Raw genomic sequence first — 20126 nt, 5'->3', positions numbered from 1 at the left:
TTGCCTACATGTATGTATATATACCACATGTGTGCCTGGTGCCTGGAGAGATCAGAAGAGAATGTTGGACCCTCGGAGCTAGAGTTACAGATGGTTGTGAACCACCGTATGGGTTCTGGGAACCGAATTTGGGTCCTCTGCAAGAGCAACAAATGCTCCTAACAGCTGAGCTATCGCTCCAGCTTCCTATTTCTGAGTTTTATCCTTTGTAGCATACCAGTGCATAGAGGTATTATGTTTTTCTTAGTTCTCTGAGCCATGTTAGCAAGTTATCAGACACTTCCCTTAAAGAGGGAGTTGTGTGAACTCCACATGTCTATCAGTGAGAGTGCACTGGACACCTGGGGTTAGGATTGGCATCTGAAGTGAGGCAGTCCCGTGGGACTGAACCCTAGAGAACTTTAGCGTGGACTAGCAATCTAAGATGCTCAGCTGAATTAATTGTCTCTTTTTTGGAAAAACTCGCTTTCCGGTTTGGTGTGAGAAGTTTTAATAAATAAGGAAAAGCACTTGTTAAGGTAAAAGTCAAGTTTATGGGTTGAAGGTATGATTCAGTGTTGATAGGCTTGCTCTGGTATCCCCAGTACTACAAAGAGAAACCTAATAGAATGTCAGTGCCTGCTAAGTGATTCATTTAGTAATGGGTAAATAACAAGTTAGTATGCACTGTTATCATTCTTAGAACTTTTCTTGAGTTTCAAGGTTTGGAATCTTAAAGTAAATGGGCAGAAAATTAGCAAGTAAAAAGGCTAATCTCACAACAGCTCACAAGCTAATAGGAATGGTTTTGTTGAGAGCTTTAAGTCACTAATTTGAGATGTCACTAATTGAGATTGACTTTCCCTCACACCCAACAAGTAGTTAGGAACAGTGTAGGAGAGCATAGGGTCAGCAAATCACAGACACCAGATGTAAGGGCATCAGACAGGTAAGTCATGACCTTGGACTAAGCTAATCCCTTTACTCGCTGTAAGCACATGCTCACCTGAGCTTAGAGCAAGTCCTGTGTACATTAGTGCTCCACTCCTTCCTGCTCTCCTGTGTGTCATTGTTGAATGTCCTCTTTTGCTCCTCCTCCCTTTGTTAAGGTAGGGTCACTAAACACAGGGCTTGCTTCTTTGGTAGGTTAGGTCTTGAACTTGCACTGAGGATCCATCTCTACCCCCGCAGTGCTAGGATTACAGACATGCTACCGCTTTACCTGGGTGCTATGGATCTAGCTCTGGTCCTCACATTTGGAGTGCAGGTGCCTTATCCACTGAATTGTCTCCCCAGCTCCCAAGTCTTAATGATCTATTTAGGGAACTATATAGCAAAAATGGAAACACTTACGCACATTGTCTTTTTAGATATGTACAAACTGGCCAGATGGCTAGGCTGTAATTTTTAAAGTAGGTCTTTACATCTTTAACTTGAGTATAAAATTTACGGTGACAGATACTTGAGGTGATCAGTCCCCACCTCTTTGCAATCCTTGCTCTGGAAGTTCAAGTAGAAGCCATCTCAGAGGACTCAGTAAAAACTAGGTTAGATAATTGAAAATGCGACAGATGAGGAACAGTCTCGCTGTCTTAAGACCTACCTTGTAAAGCCGGGCGGTGGTGGCGCACACCTTTAATCCCAGCACTCGGGAGGCAGAGGCAGGCGGATCTCTGGGAGTTCGAGGCCAGCCTGGTCTACAAGAGCTAGTTCCAGGACAGGCACCAAAGCTACAGAGAAACCCTGTCTCGAAAAACCAAAAAAAAAAAAAAAAAAAAGACCTACCTTGTATTCTGTTTCTGCTTCCTCCTTATGGCTCAGGTCTGAGAAATAAGACTCCACAGTAGTTTAAGTGCCCTTAACTCACAGGACCTGAAGCTGCCTTACCACAGCTTCCAGATCCTTGCTACAGGAGCACCCGGTACCTCACACATGGGGGTGCCAGCTTCCCACCCGTCACTTACTGTTTGCTCCTAGTTCTCTGTCCAGGTCCAGCCTACTTCAGAATCTACTTTTTAATAACCATACGCAGTATTGATAATGCCATTTTTGTGGGGCTACAGGGAGAACGAAGGTGAACGAGAGTGGTGTTTGCATTAAGCGCAGTTGCATGAGCAAGGCTTTGTTAACCTTTATCTTGGCTTTCCTTTCTAGAATATTTCAGTTTACATTTATGTTTGCATTTGGAGGGTTTAGTCCTATAGAGTGTCCACTTCAGAGACGTAACAGAATAGTTCAGAGAGCTTGCTGTGTACTCTGCCCTCATGTACTGAGCTATGTGTAGTGTTGTATTGTGAGACTGTCCTTTTTCCAGTCAGACTTTCACCTTGCCTGAAATGCTTGGGACCATCAGTGTTGCCGCTGCTTACACGTAATGATAGCTTGTGGAGGAAACGAGTCTACACGTGAAATTTACTCATGTTTCCTATACCTAGTCATAAAGTCATACATAAAACTTTCCTTATATTATATTGTATGAGTGACCAAAAAGCACTGGAATTCATTCATTCATTTATTTATTCATTCATTTCGTTTGTTTGTTTATATACTTGTTTTTGAGACAGGGTTTCCCTGTGTATTCCTGGCTGTCCTGGAACTCACTCTGTAGACCAGGCTGGTCTCAAACTCAAGAGTTCTGCCTGCCTCTGCCTCCCGAATGCTGGGATTAAAGGTGTGCCCCACCACTGCCTGGCTAAAAGTGCTGGCTTGGGAGCACTTTGATTTCCACATAGGATGGTTCCCCATTAATGATTATGGCCTGTAACTAAGGACTTGCCTTAGTCTGTCCAAATTTGACTTGAACAGTTATTTCTAATGGTTTAAATTTTAAATGACTAGTCAATAATGACAAAGTCAGCTGGGCGGTGGTGGCGCACGCCTTTAATCCCAGCACTCGGGAGGCAGAGGCAGGCGGATCTCTGTGAGTTCGAGACCAGCCTGGTCTACAAGGGCTAGTTCCAGGACAGGCTCCAAAACCACAGAGAAACCCTGTCTCGAAAAACCAAAAAAAAAAAATAATGACAAAGTCCGCTAGACTATATATCATCTACAGTCCACTAATTTGTGGCTCTTACTTGTTATCTATAAAATGTACGGAATTAAAAGGCCTTATAATTATCTACCCTTCTTCAGATGTTTATTGCAGTCTGGAGGCAAGATCTTCCCCCAGTACGTCTTGATGCTCGGGATGCTTGTGGAGTCGCAGACACTGGTAGAAGAGAGTGCTGTTCAAGGAACAGAACACACTCTTGGGTTAAACATAGCACCTTTTATTAACCAGTTCCAGGTAAGCTTGTAGAGAACCGTTCAGCCAAGACCCTACTGCCTCCTATTATCGTTGTCTCTCCTTTGAATTTTTACTTAGTCAGTGGATAAGAAAGACAGGCAGTTCCCTAGAGTAAAGGAACATGTCACCAATGAAATCCAACCTGAGAGTCAGAATAAGCAAGGATTTTTGTCATGAATACTGACTAAAGTTTACAGATTGTCCTCTGAATCACCTATCACAAGATAGAGATGGTTAATACTTACGCTGTTTCTGTGCATGGTCCCAAAATGCTATCATCTATCTTTCTATTATGATAAAAAAAGAATTATTTACTTACTTTAATGTATAAGTGTTTGTATGCAGGTGAGTCTTGTGTGTGCATTGCTCATGGAGTCTAGAAGAGGAGATGAGATCTCTGGGAACTAGAGCCACCATGTGGGTGCTGGGTGCTGAGAGCTGAGCGCAGGGCATCTGCCAGAGCAGTGTGTGCTCCCAACTGCTGTGTTCTCTCTACCCCATCTTCCTGTTTTATCCCCACTTGCTCTGACTGTTCAATTCTATCAGTCACAGCACACTGGGCCTGCTGCCTTTTCACTGTGCTCCCAGCTGTGGCTACTCTTTCCTGAACAGCTTATGTTTTGTGCTCTGTGTATTTTCATGTAATTTAGATAGTACACCCCATTCCTGTTCTTGTGTAATCCTGCCTTGGTTAAATCCCACCGACTGTTTACATGTCTATGTGAACCCTACAGTTGGCCCTTAACTATCTAAAGAGAATCTATAACCCTTGTTGGAAGATTTATATATTTCTTAATCTATCTGTCTGTCTATCTATCTGTCGGTCTGTCTGTCTATATCTATCTTTCTGGCAGGGTTTCTTTGGGTAGCCCTGGCTGTCCTAGAACTCACTCCATAGACTAGACTGGCCTCAAAGTCACAGAGATAAGCCTGCTTCTGCCTCCTGAGTGCTGTGATTGAAGTAATGTCACCACTGGCCTGTCATGGGCAGTTTTATATTTTATAGACTGTTTACCCATTGCCGTAGGTATTATCTCCATTCTTACTATGATTGACTACTAGATAACTGAATCAATGAAACAAAATCAGAGGTTGTTAAAGGACTATAATACATTAAAAACTATTCAGCATGTTTACTGAGCATCTTCTACATGTGCTATTTTATTTATTTGTTTGTTTGTTTATTTGTTTATTTATTTATATGGGGTCTAATATATATAGCCCCATGTGCTTCAATGTGTGACCAAGGATAACCTTGGCCGGGTGGTGGTGGCGCACACCTTTAATCCCCGCGCTGGGAGGCAGAGGCAGGCAGATCTTTGTAAGTTTGAGGCCAGCTTGAACTCCTGCTCTTCCTGTTTCTGTTTTCCAAGGGCTGGAATTATAGATATATGTCACCATTCCCAAATTATGTGTACATATTAACTATTCATTGCTACACCAAAGCACCTGACGAAAGCACCTTAAAATAAGGTTTATTTTGGCTCGGAGTTTGAGGGAACACAGTCCATCGTGGAAGAAAATTCTACCTCTGTTACCTTCTATTAAACATAAGGTGGGAGGTTTGTGGTTTTTGGGTTTTGTTTTTTTTTTGTTCTGTTTTTGTTTTTCATTTGTTTATTGGTTGGTTGGTTTTGTTTTGTTTTTTCTTTTGGTTTTTTTGAGTCATGGTCTTTCTACATAGACCTGGCTGTCCTGGCACTCACTATGCAGACCTGCACCTGCCTCTTTCTCTCCTTCCTGAGTGCTGGGATTAAAAGTGTGCACCACCACACCCAGCAATAGTTTGTGTTTTTAAGAACAGCTTGTCTGAAGGGTCTTTTGTAGATTTAACATTCTCAATTGCTAAAGTGACCACTTGCTTCTTTCTATTTTAAAAGCCTCCTATGGAAGAAAAAAAAAAGCAGTTCTCAAAATTTGTAGTTTCCATTTTCTCATGTTTGGTTATATTCATGTAGACCGTAAATGTCTAGACTAGTTGTTTAATAACTGCAGTTGGTAAAGCACACAGATCAGCAGCAAAGTGTAAACAGTCTGCTCTTTCAAAGAAAGAATTTGCAGACAACCATGTTTAAATTGTCTTAAGATGGTAAGATGTCCAAGCAACTAAAAAAATAATTGAGTTGTGTACCACTATTTTCAGAATAAAAGCAGTCATTCTGATTTTTCAGGATTCCATGTGTTGTCTGGGACTACACTCTCAGTAACCGTGACAGAACAGCTTCTAGTAATCCAGTGACACGTTTGATGTCGCACTAGGAAAACAATTCTCCTTTGCCTTTCTTGAGTTTTTACTGACTTTTCAGTCACTTAGTTCCTACAGAAATGTTTTCCAGGCTTGCAACTATTCTCACGTTTTTGCTTCTCTAGGGGCATAGTTCATTCTGTCAGGCTTGTATCTTGTCTTTAGAATGAGTTTTCCATTTTCTTGGGGGAAAGTGAGTATTAATGTTGCTTTGCTGATTCTGGAAGTTTGTTTCTTGGAACTGGTTAAATTCGTCTCATAAATAATAATAGTGGTTATTTGCAAAACTATGATTGGCATGTTAGATAGCAAATGAGACTGTCGAAGGCATGTGCTACTTGGGAAGCAAAGCGAACGTGTGTACAGAAGCTTTCAACATTGGTATATAGTGGTAATATGATGCTATACTATTCCACCAATAGCAGCTCTTTTTTATAAACGGGATGCACTATTACAAGCTTTGTAGTATTTCATTTATAAACGGCTTCCACACATACTTCCCTGTTGCAGTTTTCTCAGAGTGTCGTAGTATGTCTTCCAGAACTTCAGTGTATCCTGACAGTAAATAGTCCTAGCTTGTGGAATTTTCTGTTAGTTTCTTTTTTATTATCTATGGCATATAGCAATTGAAGAAGATACCCAGTCAAGTATACAGGAAACTTGAAATCCTACCCTATGATACACTCTCTCCAGGTAGAATGATTCATGCTTCCATAAATGATAGGCCTTAAAACCCTAATTTGTCCATTATGCCACATTAGGTGGGGTCAGGAATGTTTCCTTCATAGGAGGTTTGAAGTAGAAAACTCAAGAATCTTCTGTCACCATGCACATTGCTGCCAACTCTATGCAAAACAGGAATCTCAATATAAATCAAAGGCGTATGATGGGACCTCTCTATGACTGAGAGATTAAGAGTATGGCCAGCAAGCTCAACCTTAAGGGGTTCTCATATCCTTCAGGTGGAACCATGACCAACAATTCAGCAGGTTGGCAGCCAACCTAGAGATGATGGGCCTGGTGACATCTAGTTAACTCTAGTCACTAACATAGACAGCCAGGCAGGAAGATCCCAAGAAAGAATCCATATCCATGCAAAATGCTATTCTGCTACAGCCAATGAGAAGACCACTTAAACTGTGTGAGCTTGACAGAGAAGGCAATACAAGCCACAGAGTGGTGCTGTGGATAGGAAACCTCTCAACGTCTGTTGCCTCTGACTATGAAGGAGGCTGGTAGATTGACTCAGGTCAACAAGAACAAAAAAAATGGTGGAACCTTACAATGGGGACACCAGTCAGTGTTGTCAGATCCTTGGAAAAGCAGTATGCCCATAGTCTCTGCCTTTGAGTGTGAGATTAAGGGAAGAAGACTCTTCACCAGATAGTTTTGGAGCTGTTGGTCACAGAAGTTCCAGCCTGAGGCCTGTTCTTCTTTCCTTCAGGGTCAGGGCCTATGCAGAGTTCCGAGTCATTCAAACAGCTGTTCCATGGCAGAAAGAGAGGATAGCATCCCCAGCTCCAGCATCCACATCACACAGTCAGATACCCTGCTCCCTCAGGAGCTAGGATGCAATTTCTGATTCCAGAAATGAAATTAAATGACTTCAAACCCTGAATAACTAACTGTCCACTAAGAAAATCTCTGATATGGTGTGGGTCATATCCCTTGGGGCAAATAAGGATCCTTAGGCAGCACCAGAGTTGAACAGTAGCACGATGTGCCAACTTACTTTGTAAAGATCACTTTGAAGCCAGCCAAAGGCACAAACATGGTAGCGATGCAGTGGGTGGTACTGGCTTAAACTGCAGCTGAAGCCGTGTGTGCTTCTGCATGTATTTTAAAAGTTGGAGTTTTACAGATTGCGTATGGTGTATGAGAGAGGACCAGGAAAGATAGTTAGCAGTTATTGATATGGGAAACATCGGAGTGATCAGCTGTATTTGTGTGTAGGAGGTATCAGAAATAAGGAATCAAAAAGGAATCAAAGAAACTCTAGGCTTAGTATGCAAATTACACAGTCGATATCCTATATATGGTATTGAAAACCACAAGACTAGATGGAACATTAGGGGTGTGCAGAAAAAGGGTTGAGGGCTGAATTTAGACATCTAGAAAGGTTATTGATGGTGGCAGGAGAGAAGCAGAAGTGGGGCAGACAGTAAGGCGTGAGGAGAGCCAAGAGGATTTCAGTCTCAGGCAGTGAAAAGTGGGAATGTAGGGGTCATAGGCACTGGATAGACAGGAGTAAAAGGCAGAAGGAAGAAGACCGGAAGTGGTGTGGAGCCGCTGAGCGTTTATAAAGGTTGGATGGTTGAATGCCCAGAAGAGGTTGATAATCTGTGGCCAGTCTCAGCCTTCCATAGGCAGGAAAGCATCTTCTAGTAACACCGTCTCGAAAGTATGAGGGACAGAGATGCAGTGCAAGCAAGACTGTGGTTTGTGGGGACTCTGAGAGCTTCAGAATCCTGAGCCTGACTACAGATTGGCAGGGTTGTGCCCTGAGTGGGCAGACCTTTTAAAGCACCCCCACATTGGCAAGAGTGTGCCCTGGGCGGTAGACCTTTTAAAATACCCCCAGTAACTTGAATTTGCAGCCGAGGTTTTGAGAACCATTGCCTTGTATAAAGGAGCTTGTTTTTCAGGATGAATCTGTTTGGATGAATTTGTGCCCCTTTATTGCTGTTTGCTTGTTTGAGGCAAGATCTCACTGTATAGCCTTGGCTGGTCTGAACTCACTATGTAGACCAGGCTGGCTTCTCATAAAGATACCAAAGCACTGGGATTAAGGGGATGTGCCACCCACCATGGCTGGCTAAATTTGCTGCCTCTGATCAAACACATTAGTACTTACTGTTAGATTATTTATTCACATATTCTAGGAACGAATGTTTCTGGGATTGTTTGGCCACTTCAAAGTTTAGTGTGGTTTCATCCAAGAGAAAGACCTGTAGGTAACAAACCATAGGGAAGTGTTGAACCTGCCTAAACCTTAGCTTGTTCATTCATCCTGAAAAACTGATTGTGAGGATTCATGCCTTAGGGTGATGTAGAATATAAACAAGGCAGTAAACATTCGGTCATGAGGAGCTCATTGTAAATCAAGCACAGAGTGAACCTGACTGCACAAATGATAAGTCAGAGTGTTCTCTCTCTTTCAGGTGCCTATCCATGTGCTTTTGGATTTATCTTCATTGCCATGTGTCCCTTTAAGGCAGCCAGTGGAACTCTTAAGAGTAGATCTGATGACGCCATATCTGAACACTTCCAGTAGAGAAGTAAAGGTAAGGACAACGGCCAGCGGTCACTCTTGTCAGTCAGAATGGTTCGCCTTCATGAGGGATACTATACTCACACGGTTTATCATTTTCTTTGAAGAGTTAAATCTTTTCTAGACAACATGCAAAAATAGATTGAATAAATATTAGTGTCTAGGACTAGTTATTATTAAATTTGAATGGGTGGTTCAATATGTTTTTAGGTCTTATATTCAAATTGATTAAAAAGAGAAAGACTTGATGATTTGCCTTGATGAAATGTTCAAAATTCGATTTCTATAGTTCCACATTTGTAGATCTGGATGAGTGACCGCTGTCCCATTTTGGTTTCATCTGTGCCTTGATGATGAGGTCAGGCTAGACACCTCAGGTGAAGCCTCCCACTGTAAGCAAGCTGCCGTGGTTCTGGACACCCCCATCCAGGTGCAGGTGGGAGAGGAGCTTGTGCTCAGTGTGCAGCATCACAAGAGCAATGTCAGCATCACAGTGAAGCAGTGAGAGAGACTGTAATCATGGGAGGAGTGTAAATTTCCTTGTCGTGGTCAAAGTAAAGCATTAATAAAGCACATGGTAACGGTCTTAACGTGCAGCCTTGTTTTTGCTCTCTAGAAAAGGATGTGTCCTTTGTTTCATTTTGTTGGGCTTGGTAGGGATTTAAAAGGTGTCTGCCTTATTGTCATGTCAGTTAAACAGATTTTTAAGGTTTTGAGGCCTTGGCTTCTAGTGAAGACTGAAAGGTGGTGTGAGCCAGAGCTTGCTTCTGTTATGTAGCGAGTTAGAGAGTGAAGGTTCTAGGAGGTGTCTTAAGGAGGCACAAACAAAGGCTTAAAAATGCTAACTCAGGGGCTGGAGAGATGGCTCAGCAGAATTTTTCTAAATTTTGATTTGAATGTCCTCTTGCAAAGCTTTGTAATTCACAGAATCCCATTTTTAATTGTCACTGTTTCCTGAGTGATCCGAAAGCCTTCAGAAAGTCCTTGCCCATGTCTGTATCTTGAAGTGCTTTCTCTACTTTTGATTTTGCTAAGGAATTCTTTCTTTCTGTCTTTATTTTTTGGTTTTGTTTTTTTTCAAGACAGGGTTTCTTTGTAGCTTTGGAGCCTGTCCTGGAACTAGCTCTTGTAGACCAGGCTGTAGACCAGGCTGGCCTCGAACTCCCAGAGATCCACCTGCCTCTGCCTCCCTAGTGCTGGGATTAAAGGTGTGCGCCACCACCGCCCCGGCAGTAAGGAATTTTTGATCTTCTCCTCCCTTGTCCCAGTCTCTTCTCTCTTTTCTCCTCTCCGTTTTCTTTCTTTGATCCTTTCTCCTCCCTTTTTTTCTTTTTTTTTTCTTTCCTTTTTTTTTGGTCAGGGTCTTATGTATCCCCGACTGGTCTCAAATTAGCAATGTATTTGAGGATAACTTTTAATTTCTGAATTTCCTATATCTACTTTCTAAATGCTGAGATTACAGGCACATGCCAGCACCTCTGGTTTGTGTACTGCTGGGGACCAAACTCGGTGCTTTGGGCATGCTAGTCAAACATTTTTAGTAAGCTCCATTGCCATCCCTTATTCATCTACTCAAGGAACCAACTCAGCTTCATGAGTCTTTTCACTAATTTCTGCCCTCACTTTAATTTCTTTCCATCCACTGCTGTCTGGGTTTGGCTTGTTCTTACTCTCCCAAGACTCTAAGGTTCATTTTTCTTTGAGATTCTCTGATTTTTTTTTTTAAATGTGGGCACGTTTAGCTACGACTTTCCCCTTAGAAATGCTTTTGTTGTATCCTGTAGGTTTTAGTTTGTTGTTTTTCTTTGGCTTTGATTCTCCTGCTCTCTGATTTCCTTCTTGATTTCTTCAATGCCAGTGCAATGGCAATGGTGTGTTGTTGAGTTTCTACAAGTTTGCATGCTCTGTAGTTACTCTTGCTGTTGATTTTTAGTTTTTTAACATTTTGATCAAAATAAAAGTTATTTCAAGTTCCCTATGTTTATGTCCTATTATATGATCTATTATGGCCTATTTTAGAGCCGTTCCTACGGGTTGCTGAGAATGTCTGTCCTGAAGTGCTGGAATGGACTATAGGCTCTGTTGCTATGTCAGTTAACTCTGGTGTGTACCTTCTGACACGATGACCTGTCTGCTGCTGAGAAAGTCACCCACTGTGTGTCGGGATTAATTTGTGACCTTTTGTTTGATTTAAAAATTTTATTTGCATGTGGCTTGTGTGCTAGTACATGTATGTGCTAGTGTGCACACACAGCATGTACCTGTGAATACTGAACCCTGAAGTTGATACTGTGTCTCTCTCCCTCGTTCATCGTTTATTGAGGTATGTTCTCTTGCTGAAGCCAGAGAGCACCAATAGCAAAGTCTTTTCAAGCCGGTTTGCCTTGTGGACCCTGGCTCTCCTCCAGTGTTGAGTGACAGAGAACCACCACAGCTGTCTAGCTTGGATGCTGCTCCTGCTCCTTTGTGGAAGCCCTCTAGTCACTGGGGCCATCTTCCTACCGCTCATCTTTGACTTTACATCTAGTAGTTTTGTTTTGTGAAATGGGTGCACATGTGCTGGGTGCATAGAAGTTTAGAATTGTAATGTCCTCTTGATAGATTGTTGCCTTAGAAACAATCACATCTTAGACCTTGTGACTGCCTGGCTCTGTCAGGCATTAAAACAGTGGCACTTTGCTTGTTTATAGTTCCATTTGTTTGGAACACCATTTCATCATGGCACCGTGTAGTACCATCAGTTTATACTGGTGGCTCATTTGTGGAAACAACAAATAGTAGATCCTTATTTTGACCGCAAGGGGCTTGTCTGTGTCTTTGTGGATTTGGGAGCATTGCTGTTCAGTTGTCAGTTAGAAGCACCTCGATCCTGTCTCTCTAATGTTCGCTTTCTCCTGCTCTTCATTTGTTGTGGCACAGCCGTACTGTGTCTGTTTCCATAGCCTCTTGGGTGCGTTTGTTTTCTTCCAGCCAAAAGATTCCTACTAGTGTTTTCTGATAAACTGGCTCCACAGTCTGTCCATGTTGTGTTGTGCGCCTCACCCCTTCTAAAGCAATAGCGTTTGGACCTCTGTCTTAGGTTAGACACCATGATCATGTTTAATTGGGACTGGTCTATAGTTCATTATCATTGTACTGGCTGGTTTTGTCTGTCAGCTTGACCCAAGCTAGTCATCAGAGAGGAAGGAGCCTTCATGAGATCCAGCTGTAAGGCATTTTCTCATCTTGTGATCAGTGGGGGGAGGGCCCAGCCCATGGTGGGTGGTGCCATTCCTGGGCTGTTGGTCTTGGGTTCTATAAAAAGGTGGGCTAAGCAAGCCCTGGGAAACAAACCAGTAAGCAAGCAGCTCTCCTCCATGGCCTCTGCATCAACTCCTGCTTCAAGGATGCTGCCGTGGTTGACTTCCTTCCATGATGAACGACAGTGCTGAAGTGTAAGCCAGATAATCCCCGCCACACACCCCACTAGACTTTAGGTATTTCACTGCAGCAGTAGAAACTGAGACAATCCTCATAGCAGAACATGTCAGTGTGCAGGCAGACCTGGTGCTGGGGAAGGATTTGAAAGTTCTGCATCCTGATCCACAGACTGCAGAAAGAGAGTGAGCCACTGGGTCTGACTTGAGCTTCTGAAACCTCAAAACCCACCCTCCGTGACACACCTTCCAGTAAGGCTGCACCTACTCCAACAAGGCTGCATGTCCTAATTCAAATGATGCCACTCCCTATGAGTCTGTGGAGACCATTTCCGTTCAGTCACCACACTGGGTATAGGAGTCTGGGATGGAAGTTATTATCTTTCAGACCTTGAAATACTTCATTCCTAACTCTCCTCTTTTAAAATGTTGTTAAGGAATTTGCTTTTTTGATGAGTCAGCCTTTATAATGTGACTTTTCTCTTTTGCAGCTTTAGATAGACTTCCCTTGTGTATATTTAGTGTTTTGACCATAAGATAACAAGTACCTGTATGAGCATCTCAGATGAGGTGCAGTTTCTTGCTGTCTGTCATTTTATGAAAAATATTTTCCTGTTCCTTTGACATGAAACTTACCTGTCTACAATTCATAGATTTGGTCCTTTCATAGTTCCTCGTGAATCCTGCATGTTTCAGGCATGCACATACACACAGAAACACACGCACACACATATATGTTTGGTTTTTCAAGAAAGGGTTTCTTTGTGTAGCATTGGGTGTCCTGAGCTAGCCCTGTAGACCAGACTGGCCTCAAACTCATAGAGATTTGCCTGCGTCTGCTCTGAGTACTGGGATTAAAGTGCTGGAATTAAAGGTGTGCACCACCACAGCTCAGCCCAGGCGTATTTTTTAAATTAATGTATCTTTGTTAATGAACATCCAATTCCTCATTGTCCTTAGGCCTGGATATTGTTGTCCTGTTCATGGTCCTTTGGATTGCTGAATCTTTCCACAGATCTTGTTATTTGAATTATTGCAATTTTAATTTCTACTTGTTTGGTTTTTCTTCAGTTTCTTTTATATCTTATCCTGATTTCCTTCTTTAATGTTCTCTTGAAACTCAGAAGTTTGTGTCTTCTTACTTTTTTTTAAATGTAGTTGTAATATTTATTTTAAAAATCTTTTTGATTCTTGGGATTTCATTTAATGTGCTCTCACTAGCTGTAGTTACTAATGGGTTTGATAGTTTTTCACATAGCTGTACTGTCTTGGTATTCTAGTTTCTTTCCTGTGTTTTTGCTCTGAACTTAATCCTCTGTTGTTAGACTGTTGACTGATTCAGCAGTTGAGAGCACTGGCTGATCTTACAGAGCACGATTCAGCAGTTGAGAGCACTGGCTAATGTTGCAAAGGACCCGAGTTGGAATCTTCATATCTACATGGCAGCTCGCAGCATTCTGCAATCCCAGTTCCCGAGGATCTGATGTGTTCTTCTGGCTTCCGTGGGCAACAGGCATGCCCATTGGTGCATAGACTTACATGCGGGCGAAATACCCATACACACAAAATACTGGAGAGATAGTTTGATAATGATATTGAAGAACATTTTTGCTCTTGCAGAGGCCCTGAGTTTGGTTCCCGCACCAATATATGGCTCACAACCATGTGTAGCTCCGGCTCTGGGGGATCCAACACTCGCCTCAGATCACCGGCACTGAGCACACTGACATACCAACACTGATAAAAGGAATTTTTAAAAATTATGTCATCTTTATTTTTGGAGTGAAAGTTTGCAGTGTTCAAGAGGGATAAAGGTATAACAAGGCCAGGTTGTCGTTTTCTTCTGCTAGGTTGCTTGGCCCTGGCCTGGTCCCCAGTACTCCTGACAGTAGTGTCTGCAACAATATCTGCTTGTTATATCAAGGGGTAGGTCAACTATGAAAATACTGTCATAGCCAAATAAAAACCCACCATTCCTTAAACACCATTTCAGGAAGTAAAGAGCACCGGTACCTTGTGGACTCAGTGTGAGGGGGAAAGGGAAGAGCGAGACTGGTGTTGGCTAGTGGAGGAGTGAGGACGGAAATACAAAGTCTCAGGTAACAGGACAGTTCATTCCCAGCTTTTAGGCGGACACAGAGACCCACAAGCCAGTCGAGCCTGGGTGTTTTGAGAAAGGAAAATAGAGTAGAATAAATGCGGAGAGTGCTGGATCGTGACCATATGAACTCTGTCCATCCTGTTGGCTCTATTCAGTCTCAAGTCTGGCATTTTTGTCCTGATTCCCAGAAGCCTGCCATGCTCTTGTGCATTTCACTGCTAGGGTCCTAGTTATTGGTCACAGTCATGGGTGTTGCCCCCCTGCAGTGCTCCACTGCCCTCAAGGTTCTGTTTGGAATGGAATGTTTTTTGCTTCTGGGCTTCTCTTTTGAAGTCTGGGTTACAGATGTTGAGGTCTCAGCTCTGGTTAAGCCTTCAGGAAGCTGGCTGTAAATATCCAGTGTCCAGCATGCTGTGTAGTTTGTATCCAAGCTCTCCCTCGCAGACTCAGGCTCTATTCTGGTCTTCAGGTCACTGAATCCAAGGAGTTTTTGTTTCAAACACTTGCATAGTCTATAAGTATTCTGCTGGCCAGGTTTTTAGTGTGACTGACACTTGCTGAATTTCCTTAAGAGTATGGTTCATATCGTGCCTTGGGTTGCAGAGACACAGAGGTGTTGTGGGAGCTCCTTCCGCTCCTTCAGCCAATAGCCTCTGAGATACCAGTCCATTGGTGTGTGGTCTCTCTCCCTTTTAAAAAGCGACCACTTCCCTCTCCTCTCTCTCTGGCTTTCGGCTCTGCTTCCGGCGACTAGGCTCCTTTCCTGACTGTGCAGAGGGCTTTTGTCTGGGACGGTGATCTGTAAGTTTTCCCCTTTAAATAAATAACCATTCTATTAATCATAATTCCTAACTGGTGTGGGATTGTTTGTGACTTATGCCTTCACAGAGGCAGCTGGGGTCTTAATTTGAAATAAACTTGCAGTTACTGATAATGTCTAATTTGCAAATTATTCTGAGCAGGGTCTGTAAACAGAGACTGTGCTTTCTTTTCCGGCCACCCAGAACCAAATATCACACAAAACTGTATTAATTGTAACACTGGCCAACAGCTTAGACATTCCTACCTAGCTCTTACATCTTAAATGAACCTATTCTATTAATTTAGGTATTGCCATGAGGCTGTGGCTTACTGGTAATATTCTGGCATTTTTCTCCTCTGGCAGCTACGTGGCTTCTCTTTACTCTGCTTGCTCTCTCTTTATATCTCTGTTCGGATTTTATACCTGGCTCTACTCAACCAATAAAAGCAACATATAGGAAGGACATCCCACATAATCTTCCCTTTTCTGTCTAATTAAAAAGGAAGGTTTTAACTTTAACATAGTAAAATTACATATAAAAAACATTGATCAAGCAAGAATTATATTTAAACTATTTAGTCCTTTTACACGTGGTAAATTGAGAAAACTATTCTATCTATCCTGTTTTGTGTGCCAAAAGTTTTATTTCTAATTTTTCTTTTATAATAACTAAGAAAATTTATAATTATCTGTTTTCAACTCAACCAAAGACCCCAGAAGGATATAATATGACCTAAGTAAACAGGAAGTGCATTGTAAGCAACTTCTAAAACTCTAGAAGTGACAGAGTCATCTCACTACCTGGACAGTCACCCAAAATTCTCTTGTAATATTGGGGCATACATCTTCAGCCTATAGGCCCATAATGTCCAGCTGACTTTTCAGTGAAGCAGGAAATTTGAAGATCTGTTATGCCTTGTACTGGCAAAGTTTGTGTGTCCTGCAGAATGCCTGGCAGTTTCATCTATGAAGCAGGAACTCTGAAGTACCATCTCATCTTGGAAAGTTCAGCACTTTTCTGTAGGTCCTGCATGTATAGTTTATATAGCATACCATCAAGCTGTCCAGGCAAGAGCAGTTTCTTGCCCAAATAGCTAACCTTGTCACACTGAAGGAAAATTCTATAATGAATTTCTTTAGTGCCCATCAACCTCTCTGAAGTGATTTGTGTTGCCAGAAGCAGACATGTCTCACTCTCAAGAAAAGTCTAGGTTCTTAAAACATTTTAAATGCCATATTCCATAGGTCTTTGAAGTGCTGAAGATTATCTATGTAACTGAAATATATTTCTGTATATTTAGAAAACCTAACCATGGCTACAAGTTTAACTAGTATACATGACTATTAACCCATAATTTCTAATTTATATATTACATTTTTAAATGAGCTATATAAACATAGTACTTTAAACAAGAGTAGAAATATACATATTACAAAATTGACTTTAATCTTGTATCAGTAAACCAAAATCCATACTATCATCTCCCCCCTTTTTTTTTTTTTAGAAATTAACTGTGACCATTAATTATTTATAAACAACCTTCTTTAAATGAAAATAAAACATTTATAAGCAATCATTTGGGAATTTGGGCGTAGTTTTCTCCAAACTGCTTCCTGTTGTTTGGTGGACAAAGTATTTTTAGGGTTCAGAGACCTTTCTGGGGGTCTTGTTCCATCAAACCACACTAACCTAGAAGGAATCCACAGGTTCTCATCTGTGAAAACAAAAGCAGAACCTCTTTTCCAAAGTAACATATCCTTTGACTCAAATTTTAAAGTCAAGATACTTTTAAAATATAAATGTTGGTTTGGCTTAGTAGCCTTAGAATCAAATGTTTTCAGCAGTTAACTCATTAACAGTCAAAAATTCAAAGAAAACATAATAATATACACAATCCAGACTCTTTGTGTATTTTCCATCTTTATGTGGCTTTTTTTGTTTTGTTTTTACTCTATTTCTTTTATTTTTAAACTTTTGGTTTTTTGAGAAGGGCTTCTCTGTGTAGCCCTGGCTGTCCTGAATCTCACTCTAGACCAGGCTGGCCTTGAACTCACAGAGCTCCATCTGCCTCTGCAACCCAAGTGCTGGGATTAAAGGCGTGTGCCACCACATCCGACTACTCTATTTCTTTTTTCTTTTTTTAGACCATTTTATATCCTTTTTCTTTTCTCTCCCAAGCCTCTGTGTGTGTATTGTTTTTTGTTTTTTTTTATTATTTATTTATTATGTATACAATATTCTGTCTGTGTGTATGCCTGCAGGCCAGAAGAGGGCACTAGACCTCATTACAGATGGTTGTGAGCCACCATTGTTGTAATATGAGCGGCGGGGCTGCGTCCCCGGCACCCAGCCGCCCACATGGCTAGCTTATGCCCCGAAATAATTACACGGAAACTGTATTCTTTTAATCACTGCCTGGCCCATTAGCTCCAGCCTCTTATTGGCTAGCTCTTACAATTGATCTAACCCATTTCTAATATTCTGTGTAGTACCACGAGCTTGCTTACCAGGAAAGATCTTAACCTGCGTCTGTCTGGAGTGGGAGAATCATGGCGACTCCTTACTCGGCTTTTTTCTCCCAGCATTCTGTCTGTCTACTCCGCCTACCTAATTTTCTGTTCTATTAAAGGGGCCAAGGCAGTTTCTTTATTACTTAACCAATGAAACAACAGATAGAAAGATGACCCACCTCCATCACACCATGTGGTTGCTGGGAATTGAACTCAGGACCTTTGGAAGAGCAGGCAATGCTCTTAACCGCTGAGCCATCTCTCCAGCCCCGTGTATTGATTTTTTGAGACAGGGTTTCGCTGTAGTTTTAGAGTCTGTCCTGGAACTAGCTCTTGTAGACCAGGCTGGCCTCGAACTCACAGAGATCCACCTGCCTCTGCCTCTCAAGTGCTGGGATCCGGCCCCATGTATATTTTTAAACACACTGTAAACCATTTAGAGTATCTTTTTTGTCTGCATCTGTCTTGTATACCTTTGTCTTTTTCTGACCTTGAGTCTTTCATCTGCTAAGTGATATGGCTAGGATTAGTGCTGCAGTTTTGGTGACTGGATCTGTCTTATTCCTTGGCTTCCTGAGAGTCCTGCCTCATGGAGGGGGTATTGGTGAGAGCCACATTTTTTTTTTTTTTTTTTTACCACAGCTCAGTCTAGTTTCTAGGTCCATGCCACCACAAAGAAGCATGCTGATGACTGCTTATAAACAGCATTTGAGTGTTTGGTGGCAGGGCCTCTTAAAAGAGCTACAAGGCATTTGCTGCTAACATTAACTACAACACTGTTTGGCCAACAGCTCAGACATATTCCTAGCTAGCTCTTACATCTTAAATTAACCCATTTCTATTAACATGTATCACCATGAGGCTGTGGTTTACCAGTAAGGTTCTAGTGCCTTTCTCCTTTGGCAACTACATTGTGTCTTCTTGGCTCTGCCTACTCTTTCTGTATCTCTGTATATATTTCCTGCCTGGTTTTACTCTGCTAAGCCATTGGCTGAAACAACTTTATTCAACAACCAATAAAAGCAACACATATACAGAAGGACATTCCACATGAAGGGGCTGCACTAAAAGCAGCAAAGAAACAAGCCTTGATGTGAGACCTGGCTGGAGCCAAGTGCACAGCTCTCAGTGCAGATAGCGTGAAAGCCTACAGAGGGATACAGTCCTGTGGCATAGTGGCAGCTATGTGAGGAGGTTTGTCATATTGTCCACAGTCAGGAAGAAACAGACAGCACCTGCTGGCCATTTTTGTTTTATTAAAATGTTTGTTCAACTTTTCTATTACTGAGCTGTATGAGTTTTTTGCTTTTTTTTAATAGCTATTAACTCCTTTTAAGTAGCTACTGTTTGTAAGTCTTTGTCCCAGCATGTAGGCTGCTGCTCTGTGTCACTGATACATTTTCTTTGCTCTGCAGAAGCTTTTAATTTATATACTTGTCCTGCCCTTATGGGAGCTCTAGATATGGCAGCCAATACAGTGTTGGGGCCATGCATGGAAAGAAAGACAGGAAAAGGTGCCTGTCCAGCACAATTGCCGTCTTCCCAGCAGGCTTCCCAGCAGGCAGCTGTGACCAGGGCTGTCTGAATCTGTGAATGTGTGTAGATGCCATCTCTTGTGACCGCAGGCTGTTTGAATCTGGGTGTAGGCAGATGCCATCTCTTGTAGAATGTGGTGGATCAAGTCCTGTTCACTCATTTGGTTTGCTTTTGTAAAATAAATTTATGGTATGATATTTTATTTTTTTTTGAGAATATAATAATAGTTCTCCATTCCCTTTTCCACAAACTCTTCCATATATCCCTCCCTGCTCTCCTTCAAATTCATGACCTCTTTTCTCATTGTTATTGTATGTATATATGTATAGCATATATATTTCTAAATATAACCTGCTCAGTCTGTATAATCTACCTGCATTTGTTTTTAGGAGCTGACCATTTGACACTAGACAACCAATTATTATTTGTAGGGCCCGGGTCTGCCCTTGTTTTGGGGTGCATCTCGAGGACAGTTTTTGGTCAGCTAACTAAGCATCCTGTTTGTTTCTGTGTTCTTCCTGCCCTGCCTGGTGATTAGCTGTAGGGCATTGACTCCTTTGTTGGTATGGTAATTTTTCACCTGCCTGGGTGGAATTTTTCATTAGTCAGTCAGTTGCTTCCTGCTACCACAAAGGATACCTTCTCTGGGCAGGTTGCAAATGCCTTGGCCATTCTAATTGAGCTAAATTTACAAATAAATATTACAGTTAATTTTGCTCTTGGTTGTGGTTAAAGACCACTGCTAGATATTACAGTAATAGGCTTATTGCTGTTATTCACGGGCCCTGGGGTATACAATTTACAAATTGGCTCTTGAGATTATTCTAGGGTTCCTTTCACCGGCGCTGAGACCATACTTAAAGGGCTCCAATTTGGGCAGACTTATTAAGGATTGAGCAGGCACAGTCTTCTTAAGGAGTGCTTATCTATGCTGGAGCATCATCTTCATGGTTTCATGGTGCCAGAGCCAAAGGCAAGC

The 20126-nt window shown here is 41.9% G+C and overlaps 1 protein-coding gene across 1 annotated transcript in view; it reads left to right on the top strand.

Annotated features, from left to right (window-relative positions):
* Positions 1–9286, top strand: part of Prmt9 (protein arginine methyltransferase 9) — a 45584-nt gene extending 36298 nt beyond the window's left edge. Inside the window, 3 exon segments of the mRNA XM_057753337.1 lie at positions 3112–3265; positions 8672–8794; positions 9071–9286. Of these exon segments, the coding sequence (XP_057609320.1) occupies positions 3112–3265; positions 8672–8794; positions 9071–9286 (493 nt within the window).
* The last annotated feature ends 10840 nt before the right edge of the window (positions 9287–20126 follow it).

The sequence above is a fragment of the Chionomys nivalis genome, chromosome 21 (genome assembly GCF_950005125.1).
Source record: "Chionomys nivalis chromosome 21, mChiNiv1.1, whole genome shotgun sequence".
NCBI classification, from domain to species: domain Eukaryota; kingdom Metazoa; phylum Chordata; class Mammalia; order Rodentia; family Cricetidae; genus Chionomys; species Chionomys nivalis.
The sequence above is the reverse complement of the archived record's forward strand: the minus strand, read 5'-3'. Positions and strand labels throughout refer to the sequence as shown.